At 37.7% G+C, this 20,155-nt stretch overlaps 1 protein-coding gene across 3 annotated transcripts in view; it reads left to right on the top strand.

The window, feature by feature from the left end:
• The window catches only part of Ark2n (arkadia (RNF111) N-terminal like PKA signaling regulator 2N), an 83,311-nt gene that overhangs the window by 47,028 nt on the left and 16,128 nt on the right, over nt 1-20,155 (top strand). For 2 of the 3 annotated variants that reach the window (XM_051163700.1, XM_051163699.1), the window contains exon 3: nt 12,753-12,920. The exons of the other annotated variant lie outside the window; for it this stretch is intronic. In XM_051163700.1, the coding sequence (XP_051019657.1) occupies nt 12,753-12,920 (168 nt within the window). The remainder of the gene's footprint in view (nt 1-12,752; nt 12,921-20,155) is intronic. 3 annotated transcript variants of the gene reach the window in all.

Raw genomic sequence — 20,155 nt, 5'->3', positions numbered from 1 at the left:
CCGGAGGACCAGGAGTTCAAAGTCATCCTTGGCTATCTAATAAGTTCCTCTGCCGCTGACATAAAAACAAAAGTCTTGCAGGATGAAAGATGTAAGAGCATGGTGAGAGACAGCTAAATTGTCATGGACTTCTTCAGTAGGGAGACGGTATTTTGCTAACATTAAGTGGCTTTTCAGTTAGGCTTTTTTGCAAGAGAAACTTGGCTTTTTCCTTCACATCAATGAAAAAGATTAGTTTTATTACTTGATGTAGCTGCAGCTTAGGGGGAAAAAATCAAATTCTGTGTTTTTGCAGGCTAGGCAGTATATTTAGATTTTATATGTAAAAAAATAAAACCTGTAATTCATTTTAATATTTATCAGTAATCTTACGTGGAAAAAACACCCCCAAAACCCTGTTGCCTCCCTACTTATCTTAAGACAGGGTTTCTTATAGTACAGGCTGGTCTTGAATGTTGTGTATCTGAGGACGACCTTGAACTTCTCATCCCTCTGTCTTTACCATACCCAGTTTATAAGGCACTCAGGATCCAACCCAGAGCATCATGCGTACCAGGCAGACACTGCCGACTGAGCTATTCCAAACCAATAGCTTTCTTTCTTGTTGGTGGTGAGCTTTAACCAGGGCCTCACATGTGTCAGGCAGCTATCACTGAACATACAGATAGCTGCAACTTTTAATTAATGGTAACAGTTTGAGCCAAGGTTTTTATTTTTCTAAAAAGGCTTGAATTAAACAAATACTTGTAATTTTTTAAAAATTTTCACAGCATAGTGTATGAGAATTATAAGTTGACCGTGGAAGGTTTAATGTGTTCCAACCTAAGTATATCTTTGTAGATTGTTTTCCTCATTACCACCATATAAGGAGTTCAAAGTTTATGAGCTTCATTTTCAATAAGTTGGGATAAGGTGTAAACATCAAAAATTTCCCTGTAAAGATATGAGTTTATTAAGTTTATTATTATTATTATCGATGGGGTTTTATCTGAAGTGGATGTACAGTTACAAACTATGTTTGTTTCTATTCATACATACATACATACATACACACATGCACACACATATATACATATTTTTAAGCTTTATATCAGTAGAAAGAATATACTGCTTTGGATAACTGGCTGAATTTTAACTAATCAATAATCTTTCCTTGAAATTGAGACATATTTTCAGAGGAAACTTATTTTGTGTTTACTTTTCATCCTGGAATCACAAATTTTACCAGAAGTAGATTTATAGACATAAAAAATCTACTTTCATTTCAGCATGTTACTATGACTTTCTAATGCATGCATAAACTAAGGATGAGTTCTATTTTGCTTTTTGATAAAATATTTAACATATTAAGATGACTGAAAGCTACATTTATTTTTAAAATAAAAAGACCAATTGTTTTAGGACTATCCTGTAAGAAAATGGTTGCTGGTATTGATTGCATTGACTGGATATAGTCTTTGGTTTGCTTTGTTTTTGAGACAGGGTCTTGCTATATAGCCCTTGTTTGGCCTGGAACTCACTATGTAGACCAGGCTGGCCTTGAACTCACAGAGATCCACCTGTCTCTATTTCCTGAGTGCTGAGATTAAAGGCATGTGCCACCACCCTGGCCATATATAAAACAGGGAAAAATGTAATGAATTGGAAGTTTCAAGTAATAGCTGGCATTTCAAGTAATAGAATAACGTTTAGAGTATTTGAAGGGATGTTAAACACTTGTCATTTTGGGAAGCCTTTTCTGCAAAAGTTTGGTAAAGGTACGGAAGTGAGTTTGGTAGAAAGAAGGAACTCCATAACACACTGATTTACTTCAAAGAATATGTACTAAAGTAAGAAAAGTTTATCTTAGAGTGAAACTTGATATTACCTAGTTTGCAGAATTTAGCCTTACGAGCAATTTTGCAGTAGAAACGTACACAAATTTATTCTGATTTAATTTTCACACAGTGCCTTAAAGATAATACATTACTGCTGTCTTAAGAATTATTGTTTTGAGAATAGATTTAGTCATTTCCAGGCTGCACAGATTCAAAATTCTTCCTTCAAAATAATTGGAGTTTGTAGTATGGGCATTTAAAGAAGTGGATTATTAAATTTGCCTTCAGTGAGGCAAATGTTTGTATTTCTAAAATCACAAGTGAGAATTGTTTCTAGATTAAGTGATGACAGTTTAATGTAGCTGTTATGTAAGTGCCTAGTGGTCTACCCGTCATTTCTCATGAATTCCTGTGGTTGTTCAGCAATTTAAAAAAATGATAGAACCTGTATCCTGTTTGAACTTATTTGTAGTCTGTGAAGGATAGTCCTGGCAGAAAGTATCTTTTAACCTACAACAGTAATCCAGGCATTGCTGAAGTGCTTTTACATAAGAATGTAATGCTCTATATGGATGGTCTCTTGATATCAGTGTATTCAATTTTCTTTTGTCTGTCAGGTTGTTGTTTTCATTTGTGGTTTTTTCATGGGCTAGGAATTAGACAGTTTGATGACTTAACAAAAAAAAAGTTTATCCCACTTAAATTATTTGGCAAATGTTGGGAAACATTTTTAGTCATAACTTTCTTATTGACCATTTTATTTCCTCACAGTATGTCACTTTGTTTGTATCATTTAAAGGGCACAATCCCCTTACTAAGTTAAATAGCATTTTCTGATAATCTTTCTGCAGTCTGTTTTGTCCTTGGTATATACTAGTTTAGCATTCTGAAATATTATATACCTAATCATTTTAAGAGAATTTAACTAGCAGATTAAAACAATCTGGGTATTAGAGGTACTTATGTGAGACAGTAACAACTATATTGATGCATATATTGTAGACATTATTAAATTGAGGTAATTTTAAAAGTTCAAGCAAAATTTTAGTTATAATACATGAGAAATTAAAAGCTTAAGATTTACTATTTTACATGAGTTTTAAATTTTAAAAACTTATTTATTTTATATGTATAGCTGTTCTGCTTAAGTGTATGTAGGGTTAGTCTGTTGCTTTCTGAGGTCAGAAGAGGGCATTTGATCCCCTGGGACTGAAGTTACAGATGAGTCCCAGGGACTGAACCCCAGTCTTCTGCAAGAGCGACTGCCCTGAACTGCAGAGCCATCTCTCCATTCCCTTGCATGGAGTTTTTTTTTTAAAAGATTTATTTATTCATTATGTATACAATGCTCTGCCTGCATGACAGAAGAGGGCACCAGATCTCATTATAGATGGTTGTGAGCCACCATGTGGTTGCTGGGAATTGAACTCATGACTTCTGAAAGAACAGTCAGTGCTCTTAACTGCTGAGCCATCTCTCCAAGCCCCTGCAGGAAGTTTTTTAACCTTTAATTTTCCCTCCTTTCTTCCTTTCCTCCTACCTTCCTTTTCCATTTCTTCCTTCCCTCCTTTCTTTCTATTTTGTTGTTTTTTTCCCCAGGACAGAAGGAGGAGTCTAGTCTCAGGGATGTGCTATGCATACACATATGCACCTACCACCTTAATTCTGAATTCATTAAAATTATATTAGATGAGTGGCTAGAGGCAAATTCCTATGGTATATATATAGTCTATACTGATATAAATGGATCCAGTCAATAGTACACAATTCACTCATTGCTTCCTGATGTGGGGAGGGAGGTCCACTCACATACAGACTTAGTGTTACAATGGAGTGGGAAAGGCTTCGGACATAAATTATTGCTAACGGGCCAAATTAAAAAAAAAAATGTGTGTGTGTGTGTGTGTGTGTGTGTGTATATGAGAGCTAGCCTTGCAAAGTGGTACATGCCATTAATCCTAGCACTTGGAAGACAGCAGGCAAGTGGATCTCTTAAGTTCAATGCCAGCCTGTTGTCCATAGTAAGTTCCAGGCCAGTGAGGGCTACATAATGAGATCTTTCTTTAAAAAGAAAAACAATCAAACAAAAAGTACACACACAGATGGATTTATTTTGCTTATTACTTTACTGTTATGTAGGTTTTAAGAAAGGGCCTCTGATTATAGGTTTTCCTTAGCTTATAAAAGCTATATGTAATTCGTGCAAGCACACTGTGGTAGTTAACAAAAATATACTAAATCATTTTGTTCAACAAGGCATCTTAAACTGATATTACTGGTAAATTTTTTATTTTGTTAATGACAAGGTCTTGCTGCCCTTGAATTTGAAATCCTTCCTTAGCCTTGCTGCATCCTGGGATTGCTTGGCTCCTTCTTGCTTGGCTCTGATTAATAGTTTTTTTCTTAAGTTTTTATTTATTAATTTATTTTTAAGACATGATCTCTTGTAATGCAGGTTGGTCTGAATCTTCTGTGTAGCCAAGGATAATCTTGTTTTTCTTGGCTCCACCTTTCAAGTTATGAGACTGTAGTTATGTATTATCACACCAGGTCTTAAGTCTCATTTTTAGTATGCAGCTGACTTTGCTTAATGGCAGTTACATTATAGTTATAGGAAAAATGGTATACAGGCTTCTTGCTATCTTCATTTGTGCATAATAAAAATTATAGGCAAATTACCTTATCAAAAGGCAGTCATCTAAAAGAAGTATATTTTATTTAATTTATACTTTTTTATCTTTTAAAAATGATTTAAATAATGTATGAGAGTCGAGGGAAGATTTTGTTTATGCCACATGTCCGAAAGTATAGTCTCAAAAATAGCTCTACCAAATTTATCAAACTTATACAATTATTAAATATGATTTATTAATTTGTTTTATAAAATTCTTCTTAGACTCTTCTCAAATTCTCTTCAAAAATGGCATAGGTGCCTTTAATCATAGTATAGAAAAGAAATGTGTTGGTTTATTTAGAAGGTATATGCATTTACACATGTAGATCGCACTGAAAAGGACTTCATTTCTATGCTTTAGAAGGGAGTCTTAATTTCTGTTCTTCCTTTGACATTTAGGGAAGTTAGAGTCAGCAGTGGACTAGATACTGTGCATGGAGTAGATGGTCTCATTGCTATATTAAGGTCACCACAGTATTATACAGAATTGTCATCAACAACAAAGGAATGGCCTCCATGAAATGTATTCTTATTTCTATTAGAGACTTTCAAGATTTGAGAAGAATGTTACTAAATTGCTGTTTTTATTTTATTGCATTTTCTTTATGTCCTTTATACATCTATGCATCTGGAGTGTAACTGATAGATTAAATAAAAAGCTTGAAAAAGAAATGTTTCTTGTTACTCTATTGAGGACTCTGTTGTAATGTTAGTCATTTCCTACCAGATAATTCGTACAAGGTATTCCTGAGTCAAGAAATGATCTTACTGCAATAAAACTAGCAGTGATATAATTTATAGTTAGAATAATGGATTTTATACAATATTTTTAGGATGATTTTCAGTTTTGAAATTAGTATATTGAAAGAGAGATAAAATACCACTATAAACTTAAAAGTCTGTCTAGTCTTTTAAACTATTCTCTATTGATTATCATGTTAAAAATAAGGGTCTTCCAGGTATGGTAGCACATGCCTATAATCCAGCACACAGAGCCTGGCAGATCTCTGTGAGTTCGAAGCCAGCCTGGTCTACAAAGCCCAGGACAGCAAAGGCTACACAGAGGAAGCCCTGTCTTGAAAAACAACAACAACAAAATTCAGGGTCTGGGAGGATCATTCAGTGGTTCGGAGCATTGACTGCTCTTTCAGAGGTCCTGAATTCAATTCCCAGCAACCACATCTTGGCCCACAGCCATCTATAATGGAAGCTGATGACCTCTCCTGTCTGATGCTCTCTTGTCATGCAGGCATACATGCAGATAGAGCACTCACATACATAAAATACATAAATAAATCAATCTTTTTTTTTTTTTTTTAAAATCAAGGAGTATTTGGTAAAATGGTAAGTATAGACTGTATTTGTTTAAAGAATGAACCAAAATGTTGAATGAATGAATCTTAGCAAGGAGCTAGACTGGTAGAGGTAGCTACACTGGTATGTGACGTGTGTGCTCTTTGGTACATGTAGAGGTAGCCACACTAGTATGTGACGTGTGTGCTCTTTGGTACATGTAGCGTACGCTTTAGTCTGTTTCAGCAGATCTGAGCCCCCAGAGAAGGTGACAACCTTTTTAAATGCCCCATACCTATATTTCTAGGTTCTTTTAAGTATCTCTATAAGTGATACTGGATTATTTTTTGATTTGATTCACTTGATTCAGTGCTTTCTTATCTTTGCAGATAATGCTGAAAATATTAAAGTATCATTTTCTTTTGATCAATGTTTTGGGTAGTGTGAGTGTCTTGACACACTCACTCCCTTTACCTCTTCGATCCTTTCAAAGTGATACATGGAACTCCCTTTTTTTTCCATCATAGGTAACTTTTTTTTTTTTTTAACAAAATGACTGATTGTTTATCAGTATGATGGAAAGACAATGTAATTCCTAAAATTTCCATGGTTGGAGCTTCATGAAGTTTCAATTTTTAATAATTGAGATCAGTAGAATGGAAAAAGTTTAGCGTCGACTGGCTCATTTTTATTTTAAAAGTATAATTCCTAAACATAAAATGTAGTACATATTGCTGAATTTCATTTTTGCTTAGCCCCCCTTTTCATATTTTTCTTTTATTAAAATAGCTTTATCATGCTATTTGGAAGAAAAATATCCTCACACAGCTCTTTATATTTAAGGTTGCTTTTCCAGAGACAGCACATTTTTGTGGTTTTGTTTTCGGTTGGTGTAATTCTCTTCTATGATACCCTTTGGCTGCTTCCCTATTTATTCAAATGGTTCTGGGTTTGCAGTGTTTTCTTTGATGGTAATGAAAAAATAAGATAAGTATTCTCAAGCATTTTTGCCACTTATAAATTTGTATTGTAGTATTCTAGAGTGTAGTAAAACTAGTATTTCTTAAAGTAGGTTCTCTAAAATTCAGTCTCCTTCTGTATCTTGGTCTGTCCCTTTCCTTCAGTTCCTCAAGCCTACACCTTGTTCCCTTACTAACCACAATGCACACACACACACGGTTTACTTTCTGAGGTCCCTTGACTAGGTGATTCCTCAGAGCCGCCCTTTCAGACTAGCCTCTGTCATTCTCTGAGTGGAGACTGAGCTGCGTGGTATCTGCCCTCCAGACTCCTCCTGATGTTCTAAGGGCACTGAGCTTAGGCCTCTGATGGGGGAAAGGGGCCTACTTGAGGTTCCATAGCAGCAGCAGGACAGACAGACATTCTCTCTGGGTTTTGTTGTGTTACTACAGTCATAAAAACAAGGTCAAAGGAATAAACCCGATTTGGTGGTGCTCACCATTTCCTTGGGTCTAAGTAAAAGCGAGCAAAGAATGATGTTTCTAGGTAGGGTACGTGAGGAAGCCCTAGTCTAGATCTCACTGGTCTTTATGATGAGAGATTGGGGATGTAAGTTAGAAGTGCTCTGAAGGCAGGAATGACGCTAAGTGTGAACCAATCCAAAATGATCTTTAGTTTTGAGATTTTTTTAAATAAAATAATATATTTTTATTTTATGTGCATAGGTGTTTTGCCTACATGTATGGCATGTATCCTCTGTGTGAGGATTTCAAATCTTGAAGTTACAGATAATTGTGAGCTGCCATGTGGATGCTGGGAATTGAACCCAGGTCCTCTGAAAGACCAGTCAGTGCTCTTAAACACTGAGCCATCTATCCAGCCCTTGAGATTTTATAAGAATACCTACAAACTAACATTTCACTTCTGTTTCTTGTTTTTTTTTTTTTTTTTTTTTTTTTTTTTTTTAGTGTTTTTGAAACACTGTCTTGCTTGTAGCTAATTAGGGTTAGCCTGGGACTTGCTATGTGGTCTAGGCTGGCCTTGAACTAAAAAACATGTGGTAGTTCCCTAGGTACTTGAGATTAGAGAATAAAACCTTCATTAATGGTAACATAATTTTAGCAGGACACTTAGCAAATTGGGTTTGTGTATAAGCAATATTAGGCACCAGCTGAGACATAGCTATTTTCCCAAAGCCTCTTGCATATGAGCTGTGTACTGCAGAGTGTTCATGGAAAAGAAGCAGACAGATGAAGTGGGATAGCTCCTTCTGACAGAAATGTGGGCCAGTAAGCCAGAGTTTTTCTTTTATTTGTCGTTTTGTTTTGAGACAGCGTCTTACTATGTAGCCATGGTTGGCCTAGGACATGCTATGCATGTAGATCTGGGTCTCAAACTCACAAAGAGCTTGCCTGTCTCTGCTTCCCAAGTGCACACCACGCCATGCCTGACAGCTCATGTTTATTTTATTTTATTTTATTTTTTCAAACAGTGTGGCAACACTGTCTTTTTTTAAATAAAGTGTGTTGTGTGTGGCATGTGTATGAGCAGGTCCCCATGTGTGTTCATGTATGTGTATGTGTGTGGAGGCCAGAGGACTATCTAAGTTGTCATGTTCAGGAACACTATTCACCTTGTATAAGTTTGGGTTTTCTCATTGGTCTGGAGCACATCAGCTAGTCTAGATTGGCTGGCTACTGTATTCTTATGTGTGTTCTGAGGGTCTGAATTCAGGTCCTGGGGCTTCTAAGTCAAGCACTTTACTGACTGAGCCAGCCCTCAGCACCTATTGGCTCTTCCTTAACACTCAGCATAACCATATAAAGAAACATTGATTGACATCGTAATTATCGAGTCATAACAGCCAAGAAAGAAGAAAGGCTTCAACTTTTGTTGCTGCTACCAAAGTCTCAAGACTCAGTTTCAGAGTTTTGTTCTATCTAGTAGGGACTTTTGTCTGCAGCAAAGAAGCTGGGTGTGGGTAGATGATGCCTAGGCAATTTAGCTACACCCTGTCTCAAGAATTTAAAAGGCTGTGAGTGTAGCTTAATGGTAGTGCCTAGCATTCACAAGACCCTGGGTTTCCCAGTACTTGAAAAAAAGGGGATAGGAAAGCTGTTTAATTGTATGATTACCTTGTATAGTTATAAAACGGTATGCTTCTAGTTGCCAAACTTGAAAGGAAAATATATTATGGATAAGCATAGTAAGGAAATATTTTGGGTTTTTTGTCTCTGATTTTGTCCATGAAACACATTTGAAAACAGAACTAATTTATCATACATTTAATATCAATAATGGAGAAGGTTGAAGATCACAGAGTAAACTTCAATTTACTAGGAATGAGTAGCAATACAGATTCACCGATATTTATGTTTGCTAAGTTAGAACCTGCCTGAGGATAGCTCACTTAGTAAAGTGCTTACAGCACAAACACGAGGCCCTGAGTTCAGTTCCAGAACACATGTAAAAGCCAGGGGTCATAATGTAGGTTTCTGAGTCCAGCACTGGGGGAGGAGGGTCCCTGGGGCATGTTAGCCAGGTAGCAGAGCCTACTTGGAGAGGTACAGGCCAGTGACAGTTCCTGTTTCAAAACAACAAAAGGTGAATGGTACCTGAGAAGGAACACTCAGGATTGGTGCATTCAAATCCATGTTGACAGACAGACAGACAGACAGACAGACACACACACACACACACACACACACACACACACACAGAGAGAGAGACAGACAGACAGACAGACAGACAGACAGACAGACACAGAGAGAGACACAGAGAGACAGAGATTGATTAGAACCTATTCATATAAGATAGGAGCTTAGTACAGACATTGCTGGGGATTCAGCCAGGGCCTTGTGCATGCTAGGCAGGTACTTGACAACTGAGCTATCTCCTCAGCTTTATGTTGACGTTCTAATATAAAAGGTAGGTGGACTTCTTGGTTTTAAGACTTTAAATCTTTTGTAATTGTAACAAATTATAAAACATTGAAAATAGTTGTTAACTGGATATAGAGGTACATGTCTAGACCCTAGCATTCAGGAGGATTCTCTGTTTGGGTCCTCCCACAAAAGCAATCAGTGAGGGAAAATAGCATATGAATAACACACACTGATGTTATTAACCAACTGTATCCAATTTACATTTATAAGGAGATGCTTTTAATGATTGTATCAAAGCTAGCAGATTTATTGTGTGCTGATCTTTATGGGCATGATGGATCTCAGATGGGAGAATGTAGTTTGGGTAGCTGTATTTGTTGCAGTATGTAATATGCTTATGTTAACAATTGAGTCTTAAATTGTTAGTGTTTCCATGTAGGCCTACTTGAAGTGAATATTTTGATGTTTTTGAAAGCTAAACGTTTATTAGTAGGTATTCAGTTATTTCAACAGCATGTAGGAATAACCAAGAGAGATCAAGAAGAGCATGCCCGTTTGTTCTGTGCAGAATGAGCTGACAGTGTTAGATCTTCCTGTTAACACATGGCGTTTTCATAAAAAGGCAGATAAAGGGTTGTGAAATGGCTCAGTGCAGATAAGGGTGCTTTCTGCCAAGCCTGACCCGAGTTTGATCCTCTGAACCCACATGGTGGAAGGAGAAAACTGATTCCTGCAAATTGTCTTCTGACTGGTATGTGGTGCATGCACATGGGTGCGCATGCGCGCGCGCGCACACACACACACACACACACACACACTTCCATAGTAAATGTAAAAACAACTGAAAAAATTAAATTCTATGTAGTCAGAATCATGCTTTAAACTACTCTTACAAATTGTCACCGTTATTTAGCTTATACCACATACGTTTTCAGAGATCAAACGCGGATGCCAGTGCCTCATACTTAGTCTTGGCTTACTAATGACAGGTGTGAGAGGACCTTGGAATACAGGATCCTTCCTAGTGCTTTCTCACTGAAAGTCTAAGTTGGAAAAGTACTTTATTGAAGTTCGTATAGTTCTCAATTGTCATTGTTTGAATCCACTGGAAATGAAGAATGACAGTGGTCATAATTTAACTGTTAAGTAAAATTAAACTATAAAAATATTGCTGTCTTTGTTTATGATAAATACTAAATTTAAGCTAAGTTATAAGGTATGCGGTTTGGAAATATGGAAGATACAAGAATGAAGCCAGATAACAAGTTTTTGCTTGTATTTTCTGCTGATGAAGACTTTCAGAGAAGTTATTCCCATGGGTAGGTGATGTGACTCTGCATGTATGCATACATTATACTTAATTGCATGACTACACATGGAGGAGTGGTACAATTTTGACTTGACTGTGGCCTGTTTCCTCAATTTGGGGGCAGAGGTGGGGAATACATGGATAAACGGCTCTGAATTGGTATTGGTTATATAAATCTTAGAATAATCAGCAAATAATTCATCTGAAGAAAACCACAAAGCTCTTTCAAAAAAGAACCTATGGCCACGTAGTCAATATTGTACTTGGCGCCCTTACCTTTTGTACTTAAGTATTTGGACATCACACAGTATCATGAATCCATAATAGTCATTTTGAACTCTGACGAAAATCCTCCAGAAAGATGCACTTTTCTTTTTTTAAGAAAAGAAACCCTCAAACACGAACAAATTTTGCTCTTTGAACTAAAATTCATTACCATCTTGTTAAATTTTATGGGCTTTGATAAATTTGATTTACCCTGTAAGGGAATTGGGGATGATTTTAAGTAGTCAACTAAAGCTGCCCTGATCGTCAGAATTTCATATTGTGATGTGTCTGTCCTTTTTATAATGGCACCTGACAACTCATTGGCTTTTATGTTTGATCACTTTTTATTTTAAAAAAATGTTGCCACATAAGATATGAAATAAATACCTCATGTGTATTCTGTGTTTGTTTAGTGATAGTTTATACAATGGATGGATGGATGTATTGAGACTATTGGCCTTCATTGTGTGATTTTTTTTTTTTTCTTCTTCACTGGTACATATATTCAGAGTCAAGAGTGTCATAAATAGGTGTGTTTGGTACTCATTGCTGGGTGATGTTAAAAAATCTATATGGAGAAACAGTTTGCTTGTTCTTCATAGCTAGCTATTGGAAAGGACCCAGCGTCCCCTTTAAATCTGTTCTAAAATGGGGGGTAAACAGGATTTCTTGAAGGAAAACTTGAAATACTTTTGCTTCTGTGTTAAGAAGAGGGTGGCAGTACCATTTTAAAGCATGTGTTCATTGATAAGCATGAACATGGGCTGTTGTAGCATGAACTACTTCGGTACTCACCTGCAGTTGGCAGTGTGATCTGGGGGTGGGAGCATGTTCTTATTTTTACAATAAGAACTTTCTCAACTTCCTTTAAAACCCATTCAACAAGGTTGCTACCCTTTGCTTAGCTTTCTCAGGGAAATGAAAATATAAACATCTGTTATCCCTCAGTAAAATACTCAACGCTAGATCCTGAGAGTGAATTTTGTGGTATTGTGTTTCTGTAGAGTGTAAAATGTGTAACAGCCTTGTGACTGTAAAAGGGCCTCTCTGGAGGTGAGTAAGGTAGTGAGGCAGAACTCGTGTGCCAACTTTGCCTAGTAAGTAAGAACATACACCTGTGATTTTCCTCTCCAAGTCTATTACAGACTTTAATATTAGCTACTAAAAGAACTAGATTCATTTAGAAAGACAGTAAGTTAGATTTCAGCAGTTTACTGTAGCTCTCCCCTATATTCTTTGTGGAGTCATCACCTGTTCTTAATCTGTTGCTCTTTAGGAATAATTCACCGTTACATTGTTCAGTATAGTCTTGTCTTCTGTTCTTCATAGTAATGCTCTTTTCCTCGTTCCAAAATGTGTCCCTCATCTTTGTAAGCTTGGGGTATCTTTTCTACTTCAGCATCATTTTTAAACTAGATGCATAAAGTGAGCTGTAATCAGATGCAGAGGTAGTTAAGGCAACTGGCATTTAGTGGCTCTTAATTAGTTGGAGAGGTATTTCTTACCCCACAAGCTAGATACAAGTATACATTTTTTTTCCTCCCTAGATGGACCTCCAGTTGTAGCTCATTATGATATGTCTGACACCAGCTCTGACCCAGAAGTGATAAATGTGGACAATTTATTGGCGGCTGCAGTAGTTCAAGAGCACAGTAATTCAGTAGGCGGCCAGAACACAGGAGCTACCTGGAGGACCAGCGAGCTTCTAGAGGCAGGTTGGTTTCCCCTCCCCCCTTCTCTAATGACTTAATATGCATGAGTCCTGCCCACCATTTCTTCTTGTAGTTGACCCTGCTGAGGAGAGCAGGCCATACACAGCCATCTTTCATTAAAGATTGTGACTATCTAGGCCACCCTGAATAACAAAAGATTTGAGTAGCATGTCATTTTACTTCTTAATCATAAGGAAGCAAATAAAAAGATATAAATGTAGGCATTAGTAAGTTTCAGGAGGATTAAAAATGGATTTAAAATGCTTTTATGAAAAAGCAACCAAGATGTCCTCCTTGGCCAGTTCTTTCCCTGTCCTAACTGGAGAGCTGCTTCCTTGGGGACCGTAGATGCTCTCTGCCTGCACTTCCTGATCCGCAGTGCTGTCCTATTCCCTCAGTGGTTCTGTCCCTGCTCGTTCCTCCCCAGTAAGCTCTCTCACCTTTTCTTTTTTTTTTTTTTTTTTTTTTTTTTTTTTTTTTTTTTTTTTTGGTTTTTCGAGACAGAGTTTCTCTGTGTAGCCTTGGCCATCCTGGACTCACTTTGTAGACCAGGCTGGCCTCGAACTCACAGCGATCCGCCTGCCTCTGCCTCCCGAGTGCTGGGATTAAAGGCGTGCGCCACCACGCCCGGCTTTACTCTCACCTTTTCTAAAACCATTCTTTTACTTTCTGCCCCCATCACTTCAGAGAGAATCTTCTTTTTGTGTGTCCTTTATTTTAGTTCTGACATTCTTTTTTTTTAATTATTTAATTAATTTATTCAGATTACAAGTCAATTGTTATCCCATCAGTTATATCCTCCTGTTCCTCCCTCCTTCCCACCCCTCCCCTATTCCCCTCCCCTAGGTCTGTGACTGAGGGGGACCTCCTTCCCCATATGGTCCCCCTATATGGTCATAGCCTATCAAGTCTCATCTTGGTAGCCTGCTTATTCTTTCTTTGAGTGCCACCAGGCCTCCCCACCAAGGGGAAGGTGGTCAAATATGGAACACCAGAGTTCATGTCAGAGTCAGTCCCCGCTCTCCACATAACTGTGGAGAATGTCCTGTCCATTGGCTAGATCAGAGTAGGGGTTCAATGTTTACTATTGTAATGTCCTTGGTTAGTGCACTAGTTTGAGCAGACCCCCCTAGGCCCTGATCCACCTGTCATGATGTTCTTCTTGTAGGTTTCTAGGACCCTCTGGATCCTTCCTTTTCCCTATCTCCTATATTTTTCTTACCTAGAATCCCAGTAGGATGCCCTCACTGACTGGGTATCTACATATAGAAAAATGCAATAGCTCTGACATTCTTGAGGTGATGCTTAGAAAGAGCCTCACTGCCTATTAGAAAATTTAGCATGCCTTTAGCTTCCCTTCAGTCTTTCTCAAATGTTCTTTTTAATTTGAGCCTTTTTTGTTTTTTGTTTTTTTAAATAAAGGTTTAGTCCTTAAGTTTAAGATAAAAGGAGAATAAACCTTAAAAGCCACACACTTCTTGGCAGTATGTGTTTTGTTTTTTGCTTTCAAAGGACTATGTTCATTGTTTTAATGCACTCATCTGGTAGTTTAATCATTAGCCAAAGTGGTACTTTTATGGGAAGTTTTATATTACATATTATTAGTCTTCCACATCAAAACAGAGTGCCAGTGGTCCTTGTCCTGAATTCTTTCCTACACCATCTTTGATTAACACTGAAGAATAATAACTTAGTGACCTTATCATTAACTTTTTGTATCTGATATGGAAATTGGATTTAGTTTTGATCTTGGATCAGTTGGGTTTCTTTTGAGGGGGTTCATTTTATTTGTATAAATACTTATTTGCTTAACAAGAGTCTTTTAAGGATTTACTAGTATTCTATATCAGTATTTTGATAAGAAGTAATATTTTAAAATGAAAAATACTGGCCACATTTTATGTTTCTAAGCTGTGTGACTTAGTTCTATGTACTAGAATTATTATTATTATTATTATCATTATTATTATTATTATATCATTATTCATGGTCAAAGAGTTACTCTATTCCATCTCAACTTTATTTCCTGCTTTCCTGATTATGTCATTACACAAAGACCACTTTCTAGTAAATTCTTAGGGGGTAAAAATGAACAAATTCCAGCATGTTGTTATTTTTTTTAATTAGCCAAGTGTGATGGCACACCCCTTTAATACTAGCGCCCTGGAGGCAGAGGCAAAAGGGTCCCTGAGTTTCCGGCCAGCCTGATCTACAAATGGAGTTCCAGGACAGATGGGGCCACATAGAGAAACCCTGCCTCATAAACCTTCAACCAAAACAAGCCAAAAATGAATTAAAACTTTAAATTGTGTGTGTATGTGTGCTGCATGTGTGTGTGTGTGTCTGTTTGTAGGTGCAGAATGTGCTTGCATTACCCATGTAGGCCAGAATAGATTGCTGATCTGGAACTGGAGTTGCAGGTGGTTGTGAGCCACTGTGCAGGGTTAGGAGCTGCATAGATATTCTCTGCAAGAACAGCAACCACTCTTATAAACATTGAACCATCTCTTGAGCCCACGTTATTCATTTTATTTCATTTTATGTATATGGTGTTTTACCTCCATGTATGTCTGTGTACCACTTGCATGCCTGGTGCCAATAGATGGTATCAGATTCCCTGGAACTGGTGTTACAGATGGTTGTGACCCACCATGTGGGTGCTGGGAATCAAACTTGGATCCTTTGGAAGAGGAACCAGTGCTGTTAGCCTTGGAGCCATCTCTCTAGCCCATATAATTCTTCCCCCCACCCTTTTCATTTTTAGAGTCAGGATTTCTCTAATAGCTTTGGCTGTTGAACTCACAGAGACCTTCCTGCTCTGCCTCCTGATTAAAGATGTGTACCACCACTCTCGGCTTCCCATGCAACTATTTTTTTTTTTTTTTTTTTAAGACAAGGTTTCTCTGTGTAACAGAGCCCTGGCTGTCCTGGACTACACTTTGTAGACCAGACTGGCCTTGAACTCAGAGATCCACCTGTCTTTGCCTCTTGAGTGCTGGGATTAAAGGCATGTACCACCACACTTGGCCCCATGCAAATAGAGAATTCTTACTACCTTGTTGACTCATAGAATTGTTAGTGTTTTTCTTTGGTCTACAGAAAACTCAGGAGTTTCAATCTAGAGTAGTGTTTAAATTTTCAGATTTAGATATAGTCATATTCTAGTGTGTCTGTGGGAGTTTTGTTCTAGAACCTCTGGATTATAAAGCAAAACAAAACCTAAAACCCCAGGGTGGCTGGGCCTGTAATCCCAGCACTTGACAGGCTGAAGTACGGAAGTCACTTTGCGTTTAAAGCCAATATGGGCTACAGAGTAAATTCAGGTAAACTTGGGCTAGAGCGAGATTCTGTTGGAAAAACTCAAATCCAAGTCTATAGAAAAAACAAGTCCCTGGTATAAGATGGTATAGTATTTGCATATAACTCACACATGCTTTCTGCTGTCTTTGGATTAAGTACAAGTCCTTATCAGTGTACTCTGTGTTATCTGGAGGAACTAACAAGAATGCCTTCATGTTCAGTTCAAGGGCAGTTTCCCCCAGTATTTTCCATTCATAATGAATCAGTAGGCGGTCTGAATGTGGAGCCATGGGAATGGCGCTCACTGTAAACTGTAGCTGCTGTGTGTGGAGCATCATGATTGCTGTGCACCTCCATCCTCCTTTAAAGAAATACAGCATGCCCACAGTCTGTGAGGAGAGGAAACCAGTGCTTCAGTTCTGCTGCCGTCCCCTCCTCAAAGATGTCCTAAGTCTGGTGTTTATGTTTAGCATTTTTGTGTATTTCTTAATGTACTTAAGTGTCTAATTAGTAATTAGTTTAAACATACCTACTTCAGAATTCCTAGTCAAATTGCCGGCCGTCATTTGTAATTTTGTTTTCTTAGTTAAACATTTCATGAGCTTTGTGCCTGCTAAGCATGAGTCTGGCTGGGTGTGGTGGTGCACGCCCAGCACTCAGGAGGCAGAGGCAAGTGGATCTCTGTGAGTTTGTGGCCAGCCTGGTCTACAGAAGCAAGTCCAGGACAGCCAAACCCTGTCTCAAAAAACCAAACCAAACAAACAAACAAACAAAAGCACCAGTATGGTTCAGTGTTCTTTTTTCTCTGCTGTTTAGTAGTCTATGTGTGTAACTACAACTTACTCTCTTACTGACTGTTTAGGGGGCTGTTTTAATTGATGCTGCTGTTCACATTTTATATATCTATCTATATATATGCATATAAGTTATTTAAATTATAATACATAGAGTATGTGTGTATATTGGGTCATAAATTATGGTAGGTTAATCTTTAGAATACAATTGCCGCTTTTCAATAGCTTCCATTACATTTTCTTGTGAAGCAATTTTGTCTCTTCCAAAGTCATTTTCTATAGATCTGTCAATGTTGATATATGAATAATAAATGAAATGAAGTGTTATGATTTATAGTAGGAATCCATTATATGGCTCTAAATATTATAGTGTCATAAAATATTATAGAAGTTATGATTGTCAGTTTAGCTTTGGCACTTTCTCTCTTTGGAGTTTTGAATGTATGTTAAATGTTCCATGGTTAATCTGTTGTCCTTGTTTCCCAGAAAAAGAAAATTCTGGCTAACTGAACAGACTGTTCTTATGCTCACTTTAATAGCAAAATCTCAATTTAGGGGCATGTGAGTAATCATTGATGATAGAGTGGCCTCCTCAAACCAAGTAGATGATGTTCTTGTATTAAATAGTTAGTGCTTCTAAATCAATCAATCAGTCAATTGGAGGTAGAGGCAGCCTGAGTTCGAAGCCAGCCTGGTCCACAAAGCAAGTGCTGGGACAGCCAGGTCTATTACAAAGAAAATCCTGTCTGGAAGAACCAAACCAACCAATCAATCAAGTAAATAAATAAGTAGCACTATTTAATATCTTTAGGCAAAAGAATTGAGTGGCAGGAAGATTTTAAAAAACTAATTTGAGCCGGGCGTGGTGGCGTATGCCTTTAATCCCAGCACTTGGGAGGCAGAGGCAGGTGGATCGCTGTGAGTTTGAGGCCAGTGTGGTCTACAAAGCGAGTGCAGGACAGCCAAGGCTACACAGAGAAACCCTGTCTCGAAAAACCAAACCAAACCAAACCAAACCAAACCAAACCAAACCAAACCAAACAAAAAACTAATTTGAAATCAGGGAAGACACTGGTCAGCCAAAGATCTTCATTTTAAGCCAATTGCCATGTGTTTGCCTTTCTTACTTGATATTTGAAATGTTGTGCAGGGTGCTTTTGAACCAGCAGTCACTTCGGAACTGTGAGGCCATTGGTTAGTTATGTAAAGCCTCAGTTTTCTCTACCTGTAAAATCTAGTATCTACCTCACCAAAGGTTGTTGTCACTGTTAAGTGTATAACACACAACAGGAATGCTCACCACCATTGTGCTAAATAATATTAGTGCTGAAGTAACTGAGTAAGGAAGATTGCTATTGCTATGAGTTTGAGGCCAGCTTGGCTTGCAGAGTAAGATCCCATTTCAAAAACAATAAAACAGAAAACCAAAACCAAAACCAAAACCCAACAATAAAATTGTATTTGGTGTTCAAAGAAGCAGAAGTCTGAGATATTCTTGACTATGGGTCTTAGTAGCCAGATTGGCCTTGCACTTGGAGTCCTCCATGTCAGATCCCAAGTACTAGGGCTGTAATCATTTGTTACCAGATAGCTTGCTTTTGGTCTACAGATTTGGATTGTTTGTTTTTGAGACAGGGTTTTGTATAGTCCAGGCTGGCCTTGAACTCATGATCTTGCTTCCATCTCTATCTACTGGGATTATAGACACGAGCCACTATACGTGACTTATGCTGCAATTTTTATGGCAGCAGTTACACTGTTAAAATTATTGGGGACTAATAATCTCAAATTAGTTTATAAATTATGGCTTTTAGATTTATGATGAGTAAAGTTAGAATAATCTGAAATAATATTTTTTTTTAAGATATTGTAAAAATTGGGGCTGGAGAGATGGCTCAGAGGTTAAGAGCATTGTCTGTTCTTCCAAAGGTCCTGAGTTCAATTCTCAGCAACCACATGGTGGCTCACAACAATCTATAATGAGATCTAGTGCTCTCTTCTGGCCTTCATGAAGGCAGAATACTGTATAAATCAATCAATCAACCATTCAATTAAAAAAAAAGCCCTTAAAAAAGATATTGTAAAAATTACAAATGTGGCATACTGGTTTTCTTTTTTCCTTTTTTTTTTTTTTTTTTTAAAGGAAAAATAGCTAGTATAACGTTCATGTTGCTGGCTCTAATTGGGCTTTGAACACAGGGTCAGGGTAAGGGGCCTGCCTAGTAAAGGTTGGTTGGTATTCAAGAATACTGATGTCTGAGATATATCACTGCAGCAAGAAATTAATAAAGCAACAGTGTTTCTTTAACATTGCTAACTCCCAAAATAATTGACACAGAGAGACTATATTTTATAATCTTTAAAGCACTAGAGCTGGACAGGTATCAACTCTCTAAGCTATTTTACTATTTCCCAGCTACACACCCCATGTTATTTGCTTTAATCTTTCCTGTCTGGACTGCTTCTGTTCTACTAGGCCAGCCTTTGAGGCCACTTGCAACTTCCTTCTCTCTGGCTTCATCTCCTCCTGCTACATCTTCTGCTTCCTCCCATCTTTCTCTCCTCTTGTGCTCCTCTGAGACCCCAAGCCTTGGAACTTCAGCTCTACTTCCTTCTCTTCTGCCCAGCTCAGGCTATCAGCACGTTTATTAACCAATTAGGGATAATTGGGGAGGGAAGTTACTCAGCATCACTTAATGTACATGAGAATATGCTCATGCTCATCTGAGACATAACCAGATTGTGTGGGCCAGTAATATGTATTATAATATATATTAGGCCAACCTCCAACATATCACAGAATCCTCATAAGATTAAATTGTGGTTTAGAAGACTGGTGCTAGAACTGGGCACAGGAATAGTAAGATTAGTCACTACACAGTTTTAAAGCATTGAGTGATAACGGATGAAGAGTTTGGTTTAATTCAATTTACTTATTTATTTTTGGTACCTTGACAGAGTGAGAATCTTGTAAGCCTGTCAAAAGTGTCTTTAAGTGCCTCTTGGGGAACAACTCCTTACTTCTTAGTGAGTTGGCATTACTTTGGGGTAGCTGTGAACACAGATGAGCATTCCTGGGAGCCAGTAGCAGCTAGAAAGAGATTCGTAAATGAATGAACCTGTCAGGGGTCACTGTGTGACAGT

The sequence above is a fragment of the Acomys russatus genome, chromosome 20 (genome assembly GCF_903995435.1).
Source record: "Acomys russatus chromosome 20, mAcoRus1.1, whole genome shotgun sequence".
NCBI lineage: Eukaryota > Metazoa > Chordata > Mammalia > Rodentia > Muridae > Acomys > Acomys russatus.
The sequence above is the reverse complement of the archived record's forward strand: the minus strand, read 5'-3'. Positions and strand labels throughout refer to the sequence as shown.